The 19,260-nt window shown below is 41.8% G+C and overlaps 1 protein-coding gene across 1 annotated transcript in view; it reads right to left on the reverse strand.

Moving 5' to 3' along the window:
• Positions 1-542: 542 nt before the first annotated feature.
• Positions 543-19,260, reverse strand: part of LOC124711168 (cap-specific mRNA (nucleoside-2'-O-)-methyltransferase 1) — a 284,326-nt gene continuing 265,608 nt past the window's right edge. The window contains exon 18 of the mRNA XM_047241092.1: positions 543-825. Coding sequence (XP_047097048.1) covers positions 675-825 — 151 coding nt within the window. The 3' untranslated portion in view covers positions 543-674. The remainder of the gene's footprint in view (positions 826-19,260) is intronic.

Below are 19,260 nucleotides of genomic sequence, written 5' to 3' on the forward strand. Positions count from 1 at the left end.
TAGAAAATATATGCTTCTCATCAGTTGTCGTGCTTCATTTTTTTTCAGCCTGCTGATGTCTACCAAAGCAATTGTTCTAATATTCATAACACAGAACTAAAGTGAAGAAATGTATGAGACTCCTAGAAAAAAATACTATTTTTTTGTTCTACTGATCAATCAAAAGCCAAGGAAATTATCTCCTCAGATAGAGTAATACCAACCATCTTACCAAGACTCAAACAAATCGATGGATTTGAAAATTGTCAGCTCTGCTTAGTGCATTAGATTTGTGTTGCACAAACTTCACAGTAATTCAGTATTTATAGATATTATGTACACACATCAATAAGTACAAATCCCAATTCATACAAAATGACATTACTCCTTAATTCTTGCATTTTACAAAACTGTGCACAGCCATTAATGATCATATAAGGTAACAAAAGTATTTTTGTTTAATAACACATTCTGACTGGCTCGTAAGAGGAATTCAGAGTTTAAAATTCAATTTTTATATGTAGGTATTCACTCAAGTATGGGAGCACAAAGGAAGCTAAAACTTTTTAAAAAAATGTAAATTTAATAGTGCCACACCAAACAGATATATTATGTAATAACAATAAACAAAACTGTTTCAATTCTAAAAACTTTTGGCCAATACAATATGATGGGCACTCTTGACCAATTTGTGGTCAGCAGCGTTTTGCAGTGGGTACCCTCTTGCTTTCAACAAAATCCAACAGTTGATCCCGCTGAAGCTTTTCTGGGTCTTTCTTAACATGATGATCATGGACCACTACACCTTCTTCCCAGAACCATATTAGTCGCTTCTGGAAACATAGCCTGTAAAGAGAATAAACACACAGTTAAAATCATACAAGAAACTACTTGTCACTTTTAGCAATCACATATTTTATTTGTGAGATGATGAGGTCATTTAAAGAATTGATGTCAATAGCTTAATGAAAATTCACATTATCTGATACAGAAGAAGAGCATTCACTTCGCAACCACTGAACCAAAGGTGCGTTAGCATGTGTGATACATTCACATATCAAGAATAATGGTTAGGAATACTGGTGTTGGTGGGACATAAAAGTCTCTATCACGTCAGTGTGAGAAGAGATGACAGGTACAGAAATCAGAAGTGGCAGTTTTGCCAACCAATGCCAGAGAAAGGCAATGGTGCAGAAGTTTGGTGAGGCAGAGTAATGCGACAAAGATGAAAGTGTATTTATGCAGGTAGGAACAGGATAGGGACGCCATACAGAGATGATTCAAAAGACTTTAGATTCCTTTCTTTTGCCACATGTCTGCCACCATACCATGATTTGAATAACTCTGCACTCTTACCTCACTTTCCCCTTGTTTTGTTATATTTCAATTAACCCTACAAATAATCTGCCAAAATTTTCCAGAGGAGAGATAGTTATACAAAGTGTCCCAGAAATGTTGGGACAAACTTCAAAGAGTTGCAGATCATGTCTTGAGGAACAAATCGAGGCTAGGAACCTGTGTCTAAAAATGTCATCCTATGATTCTACAGAGTGCCAAAGTTATAGGTGTTGGAACATGCCATTAGGTCACCCTACTGATCACCTTCAGCAGCAAATGTGACTTTGCATGCTGAAGGACCGTAGGCAGAACATATCACAATGTTGTTTGCTATTCAGTGATCACAACTGATTGGCACAATCACCAGTGGAGAAGATGGAGCTAGCTGCTGCATAAAAAGGCCTTGTCTCCTACGAATGTGATACCCCGTTAACTCAGTGGGTGATGGTTTCAGAAATTTCCATTTGCAGTTTATTTTTCCCCTGGAACCCTGTGACAATGCCAGTGTTAGTTGAAAAAAAAGGGGGTGGAGTGAGGTGGGAGGAAGGGACCAAACTGCTAGGTCATCGGTCCCTTGTTCCAATTAAAGCAAGTATACAAGTGTGAGAACGAAACAAATGAGACGTACAACACAAAAGGGGGAGCAAGGAAAAACCACAAGAACGACAAAAGGGCAACAACATACACTAAGACAAGAAAACCACAGACATACGCAAGAAACAGATAGAAGAAATTAAAACAAGAGAGCATATGACCATGGCTGGCTGATCACGAGAATAAAAAGGATAAGCCAGCTGCTCTGCAACACATTAAAACCTCCAGCCTAAAAGCACTGGCAGGGAGCACACAGAGGGATAAAGGACATGCAATAAACTTACATGGAATTATAAAACCAACTTTCATGGAGAAAATGTAAAACCAAATCACCCGATGACGCGTTGTCTGCTAAAATGAGTGGCAGCAATTCCAGTAACTGAAGATTGCCTCGCAGGGCAGTCAGAGTAGGGACAGCACAATAGAATGTGGGCCACTGTTAACCAGACGCCACACTGACACTGAGTGGGGGGTGGGTGGGAGGGGGGACGGGGAGGACAGGGGGAGGGGCTCTTCACGGCGCAGGAGATAGCCATGCGTCAACCACATGTGGCCAATGCTGAGATGGCAGAGAACCACAGAGTCCCAGCAAGAGGCCCACATAGAGGACTTCCAAAAAAAGTCTCCTTAATGGCACGCAGTTTTTTGTGCATACTGAGACTATGCCATTCTGTCTCCCAAAGCCGAAAAACCTTGTGGCGTAAGACTGAATGCAGGTCAGTTTCAGAGATGCCCACATCCAGAAGCAGTTTCCACGTAGCCTGTTTGGCCAGCCTGTCAGCAAGTTCGTTGCCTGGCATGCCGACGTGTCCCCGAGTCCAGACAAACACCACTGAACGACTGGACCATTCCAGGGCATAGATGGACTCCTGGATGGTCACTAAAAAGGATGGCAAGGCTAGCACTGGTCAATAGTTTGTAGGCTGCTCAAGGAGTCAGTACACAGAAGAAACGACTCTCCAGGGCATGAGAAAATGTACTCATGTTGCATGAGATATAGCCGCCAGCTCTGCAGTGAAAACACTGCAGCCATCTGGCAAGGAGTGCTGTTCAATGTGTCGCCCATGAACATATACAAAGCCAATGTGACCATCAGCCATCGGTGTAAACCACGTCATGGCCTCAGTACATATCGAGAATTGAGAGGAAGTGACAGCAGAGAGCCACAGGGTTAACTGAGTCCTTAGGGCCATGGGAAAGGTCCAGGAGAAACTTCGGCTGAGGTTTACACCATGGAGGTATACGTGAATGGACCTCGAGTAGAGGGGGTAAAGGGAAGGACAGAAGCAATCGAGTGTGAACCGCAAACACAAGCCCTGACCTGGGCTGCTGATGCGGGAGATGAACCGCCTAGGATGGGAAAAGGAGATGGTAACTCAGATGCTCAGGAAAACTACGAGTGTGTGCAACGTAACTGGCAAGCAGTTGTGCGCGTCGGATCTGCAATGGAGGGACTCTGGCCTCCACCAGGACACTGGTCATCGGACTCATTCTAAAAGTTCCTGTCACTTGGTGAATACCACAGTGGAGCACTGGGTCAATGAAACGCAATGCTAAGGGTGCCACCGAACCATTAACCAGACTCGCACAGTCAAGGTGGGATTGAACAAGGGCTCTGTAGAGCTGCAGCAGCGTAGATCTGCATCCCTGTTGGTGTTGCTCAGGCAGAGGAGGGCACTGAGTTGCTGCCAGCACTTCCGCTTAAGCTCATGAAGGTGAGGTAGCCAAGGTAATCAGGCATCGGAAGCCAGTCCTAAGAATCGATATGTCTCCACTACAGTGAGTGGATCGTCATTAAGGTAAAGTTCTGGTTCCGGATGAACAGTATGACGCCGAAAAAAGTGCATGACACACCACATTGTGGCTGGAAACTGCAAGTTGTGGGCTAGAGCCCATGGCTGCGCCTTGTGGACGGCTCCTTGTAGATGCCTCTCAGCAACACCAGTACTGGAGCAGCAGTACGAAATGCAGAAATCGTCTGCATATGGAGAAGGTAAGACGGATGGCCCTACAACTGCTGCTAGGCCGTTAATGGCCACTAAAAATAGAGATACCGTCAACACAGTGCCCTGTGGAACCCCATTCTCCTGGACATGGTGGAAATATGGGAGCCACCAACTTGGACACAGAAAGAACACAGCAACAGGAAATTATGGATAAAAATCGGGAGTGGGCCCTGGAGACCCCACTCATATAATTTGGCAAGGATATGATGTCACCAGGTTGTGTTGTAAGCTTTTCACAAATCAAAAAAGACGGCAACCAGGTGTTGGTGTCTGGAAAAGGCTGTTTGGATGGCAGATTCGAGGGACACAAGAATATCAATGGTAGAGTGACATTGGTGGAAACCACCCTGGTGGCCACATGACTCCAGGACCCAACTCAACCACCGACACATCATATGTTCTGGCAGCTTGCAAAGAATGTTGGTGAGTCTGATGGGCCAATAGCTATCCACATCAAGTCAATTTTTACTTGGTTTGAGTATAGGAATGATGGTGCTCTCCTGCCATTGCGATGGAAAGACGCCTTCGCACCACATCCAGATGAAGATGATGAGAAGAAGTCAGTTGTAGTCGGGCGAGAGATGTTTAATCATCTGACTGTGGATCCGATCTGGCCCAGGAGCTGCATCGGGGCAATGTGCAAGGGTGCTGAGGAGCTCCCACTCTGCAAATGAGACATTAAAAGGTGGGGGGGGGGGGGGGGGGGGTAGTTCTCTGATGCAGAGGCTCAAGCATAGTTCTCGCTCAGCAAAGTGCTCCAACACAAGGGACACCTGTTGGTGTCTGGTACCCAAAAACACGTCTAATCTTTGTCCAGACTTGGGAAGGTGACATATGGCACCCAATGGTCGAGACGTACCTCTCTCAACACTCCTGTTCCCATCTTTTTATAAGCTGGTGAGCATGGGCACAGAGCAGTTTAAAAGCTATCAGGTGCTCCAGATCCAGAGAATGGTGCCACTTATGTCGCTGTGGAGCCCACCTATGCTCTTTAATGGCCCAGCAATTTCCGGCGACCGCCAAGGTACTGTCTTTCGCTGGGGGTACCCTGAGAAAAAAGGGATCGCATTTTCCCCCACAGAAATGATCATTCTAGTGACCCGTTCAACCACCACATCAATGGTACCATGTGGGGGAGACTCAATGGTGACAGCAGAGGTGAAAGCTTACCAGTCTGCCTTGTTTAAAGTCCATCTGGACAGGCGTCTAGGGGAATGACGCCAGGGTAGTGACAGGAAAATGGGGAAGTGATCACTACCACATATGTCATCGTGGGCTCTCCAGCGAACAGATGGTTGAAGTCCTGGACTGCAAAGTGATAAATCAGTAGCCGAATAAGTACCATGAGCCACACTAAAATGTGTGAGGGGCCCCATTATTTAGAAGGCAGAGGTTGAACTGACAGAGTAAATTTTTGACTTCTCTACCTCGGCCAGTAAGCATGGTGTCACCCCACAAAGGGTTGTGGGCATTAAAATCTCCCAAAAGTAGGAAAGGTTTAGGGGGTTGACGAATCAGTGCAGCCAAGACATTCAGGGGTACCACACCTCTGGAGGAAGATATACATTGCAGACAGTTATTTTCTGCATTGTCCTTATCCTGAAAGCCACAGCTTCAAGAGGAGTGTGAAGGGGCACAGGTTCACTACATACCGAGTTCACTCTATTATATTCGCTACTGTTCTTGTAATATCCCCTATTGCCATAGAGCTCTGGGTTCCGCATTGCCGGTAACCAGGTTTCCTGGAGGGCAATGCAGAAAGCAGGTGTAAGGCTTAACAATTGCTGTAGGTCAGCCAGGTGGTGGAAATAACCGCTGAAATACCACTGGAGGATGACGTTATCGCAAGGCAGGGAAGGTATGAAATGGTCAATGAGGCAGGTTACGCCTCAGGGTCACCTGCTACCACCGACTGAGTACCTGTGTGATCAACATCCACTGTGTCTGATGGTCCGGCGAGATCTAGGTCCTCAGCGGCCATTAGAATCTCCACCTCATCCTCAGACCCAGAGCTTATAGGTAGTGGTGGTGTGGGTGCCACCACAATTTTCTTCGTCTTAGGGGTCTTCTTTTTGGATTTTTCTTGATGCTCCTTGGGTTTCTCTGGCTGGGAGGGCTTCACTGATTCAGTATCCAGGACTGATGAGGATTTTGAAGCCCTATTACCAGCTGCTTTTGGGCACTTCAGCCACTGGCAAATGTCATCTTTCCCACTAACAGAAACCCGGGGAGGGAGGGACCCCTTCCTAAGAAGAGGAGCCAAAGAAGACTTATGCTTCTCTGGCTGAGAAGTGAGGACTGGTGTTCCTGGCAGTTGCAGGGGCAGTGCCCCCCTAGGTAGGTGGTGCAGCAGCAACAGGAAGGGTACTGCCCTCCACCATCAAGGGGTAGGTGTAGTCTTACAGCTCTGAGAGCCGACTGGAATTAATGGAACTGATGGGGCTACAACTGTTGTTGAGGATGTCATTTGCACAGGATGTAATCATTCAAAATTCCTCTTAGCCTCTGTGAAGGTCAGTCGGTCCAGGGTCTTCTATTCCATGATTTTTCTTTCTTTCTGTAGGATCCTGAAGTCTGGCGAGCAAGGGGAATGGTGCTCTCCGCAGTTGACACAGATGGGAGGCAGGGCACATGGAGTATTGGAATGCAAAGGACGTCCACAATCCTTACAGGTGACGCTGGAAGTACAGCGGGAAGACATATGGCCGAACTTCCAGCACTTAAAGTACTGCATCGCGGGAGGGATATATGGCTTTACATCACAGTGGTAGACCATCACCTTGACCTTCTCGGGTAACGTGTCACCCTCAAAGGCCAAGATGAAGGCATCAGCGGCAACCTGATTATCCCTTGGACTCTGATAGATGTGCCGGACAAAATAAGCACCTCACCACTCTAAATTGCAGTGCAGCTCATCATCAGACTGAAAAAGAAGGTGATACCCTGGACCATATTTAAGCTCTTATGGGGCGTGATGGAAACAGAAGCATCCCCCAGCATGTCACAGGAGAGTAGAGCCTGTGACTAGGCAGAGGCTGTTTTCATCAAGACTGACCCAGATCGCATTTTGGACAATCCCTCCATCTCCCTAAACTCGTCCTCTAAATGCTCTACAAAAAACTGAGGCTTCATTGACATGGAGAATTCCCCATCAGCTCTCATACACACAAGGTACCATGACGGATAAGATTCACTGCCATCCTTAGCCTGGCATTCCTCGCATGGTGTGGCCAGGGAGGAGAACAATTTGGGGTCATACTTCTGTGCATTAAATTGAGTCCTTGAAAGCTTAGAGACTGCTGGTGTCTGACTACCAGCAAGAGATGATGTAGTATGCTACATAGCGTGTCATCCGCCCTGATACCACCCACTCCGACCAGGAGCCCTCCCCATGGGTGCCACCCAGCCTCAGCCAAGGGCACCTGGCAGGATGGCCATTGCTGGGAGTCCCGATGCCCCAGGAAGATGGGCATCTTCTCTTTGGTATATGTGGGTAGTTAACAGTGCAAGCATCAGCAGAACGATACCTGTGAAGTCAGGGGGCTACAACCAACACGGTATGGCTCCACCACAACGGATTGGGTACCATGCTGGAATCATGTGCAAACAAGTACAATATCAACATCAGTGAAGAAAACAATACTGCACAGTGGACGGAGGAAAACACACCCTGGAGGGCGACCTCGCCCAACAGCTGAAGAATGAGTGGAAGTGCAGATGCACTTCAACATAGGATGCGAAAGGTCTCAGCACACGATGGACACGATGTGCTATGTAAGGCGCCCTTCCTCAACTGGCTCGCTCTTCGGGAAAATGTAGAAGAATGGAGGTCAAACCCTACAGGGGACTATCACATAAAGGCTGAAACATGTGTGACTCCTTTTAGTCGCCTCATACAACAGGCACGAATACCTCAGGCCTATTCTAACCCCTGGACCTGCAGGGGCATGTTTTTTGGTACATAGGAGAAAAATAAACTGCACATGAAAACCAATATCCGAAAGCGTCAACCACAAAGGCAAAAGAGCATCGCATTAATAGAAAACAAGCCCTGTCTATGCAGCACCTAGCTCAATATTCTCCACTGACAGTTGTGGCACTCATTCACGGTCACTGAATGTCAAACAACATTGCGTGGCTTTCTGCCTATGATCCGTCAGTGTACAAAGACGGTTGCTGCTGATGGGGTTGCCTAGTGGCAGATGCCAACACCTATAATTTTGATGCTTTGTAGTATCATTGGATGACACTTGTGGACACGAGTTTCTGTCCTCAATTCGTTCTTCAATGCACCTTCTGAAACCTCTGAATTTGTTGAAACATTTCTGGGACACACTGTACAGCAACAGAGCACAATGTGTGTACTGTAATGTTTCAAAATTTGAAGCTATACCGTTCCTGATTGTGCGATCTTCATGATGTATAGTGCAATTTATTTCAATGCATGGTAACTATTTTTGAAATATGACAGTGAAATATTTATATAAATACATCTCTGGTTATACAAATTTATGATAACAGATGTTATGACAGAATATTGTCATACATAAGTGAGAAATGATCTACAAGTTATCTATAATTGACAGTATGAATTTAATTATCTGAAATCTATAAGTGAATAGAAGTTTCTAAGAGTTAACAGGCTAATTTGAAATGCATTTGAGTAATCAGTTTTGAACTCAAAGATTATTTCAAGTTGTTGACCAGCTGTCATTTAGCATTTCTCGTTGTCATACCAATGCACCTTCGGCTATATTAATTGAAAATTTTTAATTGCAAGATGTTTGAAGTTACCATGCCTCTTATTCTTTAAAGACTTTCTGAATTCAAACTTGTGCAAATCATACGTCCTCAGAAACAAAATGCTATGCGTACCCATTTAATAAAGACAAAAATATTATGACTATTTATGCATATACTGCGTTCTATATGGCTTGCGGACAACAGGATTGTAGCATTTTAATACTCAGAGATATTTACGTAACATGAACTACTCTATTTAGCTTTAGATGTGTAGTTTCTAGTATAGTCTAGTTTTTAAAATACCAGGCAATGGCAACATGAAAGACATTTATAGTCTTGGGTGTTTTTGAAATTATTTATGTGTAACAGTCTTTTTGTCGTGCCTGTCTGCAACTCAATGTGTAATCTTTACATTGAGTAGCAGTCTATCATTTTTCTTATATTGTTGTTATGTATACTTATGAAATATTTCTGGTAGACCCTATGACAATGTAGCAGCTGATTGTGTAGATAAATATGCCCTTCATTAAACATTTATGTAATATTTTCTGGTGAGATCTTGAGGCTTGTCTGGTTGCCAGTATTTTGATGGTTGCTTGGCATCATCCACGTGCATGGTAATTAGAAGGTTAAATCTGCAGAAGTCAGCAATAGGGGGAGCAAAAGAATGAGATGCCCCAAGGATCTGTCCTGACCCCTCTCCTGTTCAGTTCATACATATCGATATGGCTGAAACCACATCAAACTCATGACTGGGCACTGACAATGAGGCATACAGATCTTCAAATTTCTGAGGCTCTCGAGAAACTCTGCGGCACATCATGCAGATCCTCTGCATTGACACTGTTGAAGAACATTCCTCCCCATCTAGGATGAACAGTACTCACACAAGACTTGTTGGCAAACAGCTCAACCATAACATGCATGTTGTAACTGATACAGTCAGGCCGACACCTAGTTTCAGGGTATCCATACTTAGCCACATACTACCTCCATCTCTGTGGTGAGAACATGCACTTGTACAGGAGTGAAAAAACTACAGAAAAATTCTCACCTCCGTGTTCATGTAGACATTCAATTCATCAGTAAACAGAGACTTTGCTCTCAATACACACCTCTGGAAACTGCATGCATGACAGCTGGCAACAGCTTTAATACTAATGACTGCTGGCGATGCAAATGGGAGATTAGTGCTACGATGGAACAACTTAAGATGCCAAGCATATTGACCAAGCCATGCGACTTTAAACTGCCACGAAGGATCTGTTCAGTTTTTAACTGATAAGAACTAATACTGGCAGGTGTACTGATCCTCCCCACAAGAGGAAAAAAATAACTTTTACACATTGTGACTGTGGCACTGAAAAGTCTTGTTCACCATTTAGTACAAAAATTTCTCCTGAGAGCTTTCTCTGGCAATCCAAGAGAGTTCCTGGCGATGAAGGATGGACCAATAGAGTACATTCACAGCCTGGGTATTAGTTTATAATCTCAGATAGTTGTAACTCATAATTTTTAGTTATGTAGGCACATACTAAATTGATAAATTAACCCTTTCAGACTTGGATTTTTTCTGGAGAAAGGAAAATTTTTATTTCTGTTATAATGCTCTTACGCGATTTTTTAATGATGCAAGATTTGTATAAAAATATCTATCATTTTATAGACTAAAATAACTAATGATGAAATATTTTTTATTGTAATAAATAGTAAAATAATTACTATTCAATAATTACTATGCAAAATAACAATAACAATATTCAATTATACAGTGGAATATAGTGAATCAGCCACATCTGTGTATTCTGGTGGTCATGAGCTGCTGTGCATTGTCACAATCTGCTGTACTCTGCTACACTGACTTGCTGATATTTTCATAGTGATGCCCAACAGTTGGCAGCACTTTCTCATGATGAAAAGGTCGAACATTCACAAATGTGTACCCCAGGTTTTCATTAATAAAAAATACTTCTGCTGCAGGTAAGACACAGTCAAAGTTTATGTGTGTAATAATAGCCAGGGGGTCTGAAAGGGTTGAGCATTTATGGTTAATGATTTTACTACACCATCCAAGACAATCTCCTCAGTCTCTAATGCACAAACAATTCTTCTCCCAGCAACCCAGTCACCTCTATTGGCCTCAAGAATTCATTCTCATGAAAGCATTCAACAGTGAGAAGCTGTTTAGCATCTTTTCTCTGACTGTTCTGTTTATGTTTTGTTAAGTGGCACCTGTTAGTGTTGTTAAGATTAACTGAAGAGTACTCGCTTTTGATCTTTCTACTTGAGGGTCTGCTAAGAAGTGCAAAACTCCACATATGCACAATGTGTTACACATGTGTAATCTGGAGCCTGTCTCGGCTTCCTTAAGCTTTGCTACATCATTATTGGAACTACTGGCACAGCACAACGTTTCATTTAGCAGTGCAGTGTGACTCTATTTCTTCCAGCATTTGGTGCCGCACTTTTTGGGTGGCATGTTGTTGTTGATGTTGTTGTTGTTGTGGTCTTCAGTCCAGAGACTGGTTTGATGCATCTCTCCATGCTACTCTCTCCTGTGCAAGCTTCTTCATCTCCCAGTACCTACTGCAACCTACATCCTTCTGAATCTGTTTAGTGTATTCGTCTCTTGGTCTCCCTCTACGATTTTTACCCTCGACACTGACCTCCAATACCAAATTGGTGATCCCTTGATGCCTCAGAATATTCCCTACCAAGAAATCCCTTCTTCTAGTTAAGTTGTGCCACAAATTTCTCTTCTCTCCAATTCTATTCAATACCTCCTCATTAGTTATGTGATCTACCCATCTAATCTTCAGCATTCTTCTGTAGCACCACATTTTGAATGCTTCTATTTGGTGGCCTAATGTTCTCCAATTTGGCGGAATTGTAATGGCAGCACTGTTTATCCCTCACTATTTATTCATCATACAAAAGAAGTTCAAAGATTCAGAGGTTGCTGTAATAAGACACTCAAAAAGAGTGTCACAGCCTGAAATGAATGGGACTCTCAGTTCTTCTTCAAAGAGGAGTATGAAAATTCTCAGTGTCTATTTGGCAGTTGCATAACTGCCAGATATTGACAAGTTGCTAAGGAACAGCCTCACAATATCATGCACAAATAATTGAAAGATTTAGCTGGAAATTGAAAGAGCAACAAATTACAACAATTAACAGACAATTTGTACCTAGAATCATTATTTTGTACATCAAGAACCACTTTTGTGCTAAATTTGCTAGCATGGAGCACACGATGAAACTAATGGTATGAATATTAAATTTTCTGAAGTCTCATGTATTATTACATGAATAGTTTCAACAGTTTTTGATGCAATTGAACAAGAGCATTGACACATTACATACCACTGTGAAGTACATTGGTTAAGTGGAGGGATAGGCCCAGAATGATATTTCAATTCAAGACCTGCTATTGTTGGATCTGAAGGGAAAAGAAGATCTGGATTGGATTGCTGACCTTGTATTTTTAGTGGCCTTGACTGCACACTTGAATGCCATCAGTAAGATGTTGAAAGGTGAGAAGAAACTTATTCTTGATTTGTTGGGGAAAGTAGAAGCATTTAAAAAGAAAATCACTCTATGGAGGGGCAGTTTCTGACAAAGAAGGCCATCCATTTTCCAAACTCTCTGGTGTTAAAGAAAATACAAAATTTGAATAATCCACCAAAGCATTGAAACAATTAAGGTACAGCTGTCTAAATATTTTTGGGACATGACCAACTTCACATCTGTTTTTGAATCTTTTTGACACCACTTGCTGTTTGAATTGTAAACACATCCATATAAGTGCAGAAGGAACTGATGATCAACCTGAAATGTAATACCCATTTAAGAAATAAATTCTTTTAGGTCAAAACTGTCCAAGAGTTTTAAGAAAGTTTCCTTAGGAAAAGTTTCCATTTATCCATAATGAAACTGCAAAGGTGATATTAGCATTTTGTGTAAGCTATTTTTGACCATAAAACTAAATATGTCTGAAGTACATGGCAACCTAAGTGACACAAATCAGTTATACTGTCTTTGTCTGTCTGTCAGTGTGCTGACAGTTTGTGCTAGATATAAATTTTATCATAACTTCAACAAACCCAAATAATTAAACAAAACCAAAAACTTGTTTTGTTTGTGATCTATATTGAGAAATGTAGCCATTGCAACATCAGTAGTGTAGTTACAGATGGCAAAATTTGATTCTAGCTACATGTGAAATAAATATTTATTCCAATCCATGTGCTATGGAGCCTATTTATTTTTGTCTCATACAAGCTCAATTGTTGTAAGACTTTTACAAGGAACAATGTGGTACATACAAAATTACTAGCGTAATGCAGCTGCACCACAAGCTTTATTTTTACTTCGATGCGTGTATTGTCTTGTACCAACAGACAGTAACAATATAATATTGCTCTTTTTGACAAATAGTATGTACCTTTGAATTTCAAAATACAGAATAATATGAAAGCTAGCTGCATGAATCCTGTACAACATTCCTTCATGACTGGACTGCCATCTAATGTGGCATGTCCGCTGTTCCCAATCTTCCAGGTCACACAGTGTAGCATCGTACTGGGAGAAATACGCAGTCAAATGAGAGAGATCCACAAGCACACAAGGGCTCTGCACATGTGCACTCTTCTTTGCCATCACTGCTCTATTCATGTCTCAATCTGACCCATGGGGTTAAGGGATCCAGGTGGGTTCCCCCAAAGACAAGTTACAAGCTATAACATATTGCTTCCAGCTTGAATATTGATGACTGTATTCCACACAATGACACAAAATCAGATTACTAAAATATTTATAATAACAACAAAAAAAAATCAATTTTTAAAAATCTAATATAATTGGACAGATAAAAAATTGACTTATCAAGTGGCAGTTGGAGAACCCACTTGTAAAAGTATATATATCTGCAAACTTTCAGAGCCAGTAGGTCCTTGTTCTGGTAGAAGGACTGTAGCAGAGGGAAGAGCAGTGAAGGAAAAGGACTGGTGAGGTTCAAGACATGGGGACAGTTCAGAAAAGTTGCCCAAGAACACTGGGGCAGGGGAGACTTAACAGACAGGATGAACAGGAAAGACCCTGAGTCTTTCCCTGTTGACTTTGAACTGCATTCATGTTTTGTTATTGTGGTGACCATTGGTAAAAGTTGCTAGTGAGCAGTCAGAGTCCACATATGAACTGTTAGCAGTGTGCATATTCCAGTTCAGTAATTTGATGTTGGAATCTTTGTTGAAAGTAGTTAACTAACTATTGGGTTTTTAATTATTGATTGCGCATTGGTGAGAAGTTTAACTGTGTCTTACATAGATCTGATACTGTAGCAGAGTGAAGAAATAATTTGGGTCCACCAATAAATGTTTCCAATTACACCTGGGGAGCAATATGTCATGTAATTTGTCTTGTGCAACATACACATTTCACAGAGTGCATGGATTCGAGGTCCAGTCTTGTGACTGCGCACAATGGTAGAAAAGCTCTGACACATGGACGAAAGTGGTGTTTCAAATAATTTATTCTGATGAAATTCAATTTCCTTACACCTCTATTTTTCATTTTATTTCTATATTTATCTTTTGTATTCACAACTGATTTAAAGACAATACTGGCTCATTGTCAGTTACCTATTTGGAGTGCTTCATGAATCAAATGCCCTGAGTCAAAGAACGGTTGTTCCATCGAGGGAGGCACTTGTAATGGGTCTGACATACAGTTTGATAATTCATCTCAAACATGCTCTACCTTCTGTGTCATTCGGCCATATAGTGGTGTTTGACACAAATTACCCCATTAATGAATGTGATAATGAAACACTTCCTTTTTGTGTCCACTAATGAGCACATTTGTCTAATTCTCGAGAGTGTCCACAGAATGTCCTAGAGAAAAATTAACCAATGTATGGCATTAGAAGGCATAAATCTATTGGCAAGCAGTGTCTAACAAGCAAATTTTACAACATACGCAGACATAGTTACGGGAAACTTGATACTTTTCCAGATATTTGTCCACTCTCCGTCTACTACAGCTAGTTGCCAGATACATCTGGACGACAAGGAACAACAAAATGAAAGGAACAACTCTTCCCCAAGTCAACTGCTTCATCCGACACCATGTATTTTATCAATGCTGGCTATAAATACCAGTGAATGACATCCCATTTTTAATAATTCAAGAAGCAATAATGAAGCAAGTTAGCTACTAGACAGCTCATGTTTCACCAATGTCGGCTGCATATACCAGGGAAATGCATCACATTTTTAACACATCAAGAGGAAATAAGGAAGCAAATAGGACTCGGACAGAGACAGTAGGGGTGGAACAGAGAACTGCAAGGAAAGACTATTCAGTACCATACAACACATACAAAAGCTTATGGATGCCAAAAAGAGTTCACACTAGTCAAGCAGGAAACAACCCAAACCACCATTGCCCCACAGGCTTCAGAAGAGCCAAATTGTTCAGGACAGCTTAACTGAAGAAATTTATAATATAGTATTAAATTTACTAACACAAATAATAAGTAGCCTACATGGAGGTTTGAACGACAGTAACATAAAAGAATTCATTGCAGAATTGCTACTGACTCTACGACTCAACAATGGTGGGATATGTTAAGAATATAAGTGGAATGTTCCCAAAATAGTTGAGTTTTGTCATTGTTTTTAAAAGAGATGATAGAACACCAGGTGACACAACCAAATGCCATGTGAATCCACACCCGCTGCTGATATATCGACAAAAGACACATCAGCGGAGGAGGAATGATCCACGCGCAGAGCACTCAAGAAGAGAGAGTAACAACAGACCGGCTTGACCGAGGTTATTTGAGTGAACATTACGACGGCAGATAGGCATGTACCGACAACATGGTCGCCAGTGGAAGTGCGTGCAATTATCTGGTATGAATCGGCACATGTCACTAGTGTGTCTGTGATCCATGAAAGCCTACTGACCATGTATGGTGAAGAGATCATGCCAGATCAAATGGTTGGTCACTGGTGTTGCATGTTTAGAGAAGGAAGGCAGAGCAGGAAGGATGGAGATTGAAGCAGGTGTCCCTCCGCAGCCACAAAAAACAGGGCACAGATCTTACCAGGATGCATTCTTCAAACTGATTGCATGCTGCAACAAATGTCTGAATGTTACTGGCACCTATGTTGAAAAATTGTGCAAGGTCAATGCCATGGTGTATTTGTTTTTGGCAATAATGTTTCTGTGATAAACAATGAGAAAACTTACTTTTGGAAAGTCCCTCATAGCACATTGGAAGCACCTGTAAAGTAACAAACTCAGCCTCACATGTATTTTATGTTGAAACCAGATATCAACACATGTGATATTTGAAACATGTTTGCTGTTGAATGAATCATTTCCATTTCCTGGGTTTGATGTGAGCCGAGCCGACGTGGACAATGGATATGGATGGAGGGTACTTCACATAAGAAACATAATCCCATGTGAAATTCAAGGAGATGATAGACAAGAAATATCACTTCAAACTGCTGGAGCTTTAGACAATAAATATGACTTCAAAATGCTGGAGATACATTATATATGAATGGAAATGAAAGAAACGTGTCATTCTACAGATCACACAAGGAGACTGTAATGATACAACAGCTGAGTATGTTTTCTAATTCGGTAACACATCTGAAGATAATATTAGGTGACTTAATGCTTGTTATCCTCCTTGGGGCTCAGACCAAGAAAACAGCACTGGCTAAATGACTGAGGAGACTGCCCACAAATATAACTTAATCCTATTTCAATATAATTCTTAAATTTTCAATGTAAGTAACCAAAACATCTCCACTAGAATAATTAGTTGATATCAACTAAAATCATTGTGAGGCACAGTTAGAGTTAAAAAAGACATTATCTAACATCTTGTTTTGGTTGTGGGACACCATCACCCCTAGGAAATTTCGTCATTTCGGAAAACAAAAAGTAAAAGCTAATGTAAAATGTGTCGTAACATGAACTAGCTGCCTGAAGATGAACCTTTTGGTTCGAAACCAGTAATGGCGCTATTTAAATAAATAAATTACATAGTAAAAAGTGGCTGGTTGCTGCTGTCTTCTCTGTAGAAGTCAACCTGCATGGATACCTTAATCATTTTAAATTAGTTTCTTGATGAGGATAACTGCACCCCTGATGAGAACAACTGCATCAAACTGACAACTGAGCACTGTAGATATATGTTTGTTGTACCCAAGGTTAACATTAGACTTCACATGGGAGGTATTGTGTTGTATTGAACTAGGGACCTAGAAACAACAGAGAGGCTTCATCCCCACCGTAGCTGCAGTGGTACACAAACGCATAACAGGCTACAGCTGTCCACTCACCCCACCAGTGTCCGACACCAGACCCAGGGTTATTGTGCAGTTCGGCCCCCAGTGGAACCCCCCTCCCCCCCAGGAATATCTCACACCAGGTGAGTGTAACCCCAATGTTTGTGTGGTAGAGTAATTATGGTGTACGCGAATGTGGAGAAAGTCGTTCGCATAGCAATCACCGACATAGAGTAACTGAGGCGGAATAAGGGGAACCAGCCCACATTCACCGAGGGAGATGGAAAACTCCCTTAAAAACCATCCACAGACTGGCCGGCACACTGGACCTCGACACTAATTCACCGGGCGGATTTGTGCCGGGGACTGGGATGCCTTCCCACCCAGAAAGCAGTGCGTTAGACTGCATGGCTAACCGGCCGGGCTCACATGGGAGGTAGTCACAAGTGCCTTTGGTCTGGTCATCTACCCACCATTCTCAGAAATGATACATGGTATATCATATGGTCAATCTACAAGTGGAACATTTGGAAAAAAGACTGGAACAAGTACACTACTGTGCTTTCAGAAAAGATACCGATGTTTTCATAATGTGGAGAAACATGAAGGGACTACATAAGCTGTACTACTTGTTTTGAAGAAGCTGCCATGGTATCTGTCCTACAAGATGAACTTTTTATTCCAAAAACCAAAACTTAACAGTATGGCGGGATGATGAAAGCAATAATGTATTGCTGGAACATAGAGATGCACTAAAACTGTACAGAAGGCACACTTCAGAAGAAAATACCAGTGTAAGTAAACTGACTATTCAAAAATTGGAAGAAATCTGCATGGAGACACTTTTACATAACCTTAACAAAGACATACCCAGCTCAATCATCTGGCATCGAATTAAATGTGTACATAGAGCTGGAACAACAATAGTATAAGGTTAGTGAATAAGTTCATAGCACTTTTGTTTTGCATGTTGGTATTCCGGTTACTATGGATTTATTTATTTATTGTCATTCTTTGTTTGTAGTTCACTGCTGCTATATTATCATTTTGTCATTTGAAGATAATGAGTGGAGCTGTGGATGCTAGAAAATGGAGTGTCAAGAGGAGAAATTGGAATGTTTCCAAAATGTTCTTCGGTCTGAGTTCAGTAGAAGAGTGACAGCAGCAGAGGTAGCCAGAAACATTTGCGCTGTGTATGAGGATTGTTTAGACATTAATGACTCTCCACATTCAGGAAGACCTTCAGGCTTTTAAGAAGATCATTTCAATGCACTAATTCACAATGAACCATGTCAGTGTACTCAACAACCGGCAAATGTGATGAACTGTGACCATTCCATCATTGTGCAATATTTGTATGCAACAAAGAAGGTTCAAAAAATCAGGTGTTCAGATACCACATGCTCTAAGCCAAACTCTCAAAAATAAATGGGCATCTGTGCTTGCTCATCATCAATTACATAAATTGGCTTGTGAATGACATCAACCGTTCCTATCTTGTAGCATTACTGGTGATAAGACATTGTGTCTTATGCTAACATATGGCAAGAAAGGAATAGTTGATCCCAAACACAGCAGCAGTTCCCCATACGAAGACTTGCGTTCATACACAAAAGATAGTGTTATGCATCTGGTGGAACAGCATGTACTGTAAAAGTTTAACCATCACTGCGGAAGTTTATTGTCAACAACTGAGACATCTTGTAGATGCAGTCCAAGACCAATGGTGAGACACATTGTGTAAAGTGATGCTATGTCACAATAAAGTCCACACACATTCTGCTAGACTGACAAAAAACACTATACAAGAGTTGGGTTGGGAAGCCACTTAACACCCACCTTATTCACCTGATCATGCACCCTTAGCGTTTTTACCTTTATCACTATCTATTAAACAACCTTCAAGGAACTTCCTTTCCAAATGAAAATGCACTCCAAATATAGCTCAGAAAGTTCTTCACCTCAAAAACAACACAATTTCTATTGTCACGGAACTGAAAAGTTAGCCTAGCACTGACACACTGTTGTAAATAGTGATGCAGAATATATTATAGATGACTAAAGTCTCTGTTATGTGTATCAATGACGTTTATTAAACTTTTAGAAAAATGTTGTGGACTTATGCACCAACCTAATACAACAGTGGCACTGAACAAATCAGTGGATGACTTCTTGAAACTTTTAGCACCAGCCTATGTTCAACAATACATTGATGATGAAGGAGTCCCTTCTTTTGAATGAACGATTTACTGCTCTGGAACTCAAGAGAGCCCTGTTTTTTGGAAGAAGTA

Source organism: Schistocerca piceifrons, chromosome 8 (genome assembly GCF_021461385.2).
Source record: "Schistocerca piceifrons isolate TAMUIC-IGC-003096 chromosome 8, iqSchPice1.1, whole genome shotgun sequence".
NCBI lineage: Eukaryota > Metazoa > Arthropoda > Insecta > Orthoptera > Acrididae > Schistocerca > Schistocerca piceifrons.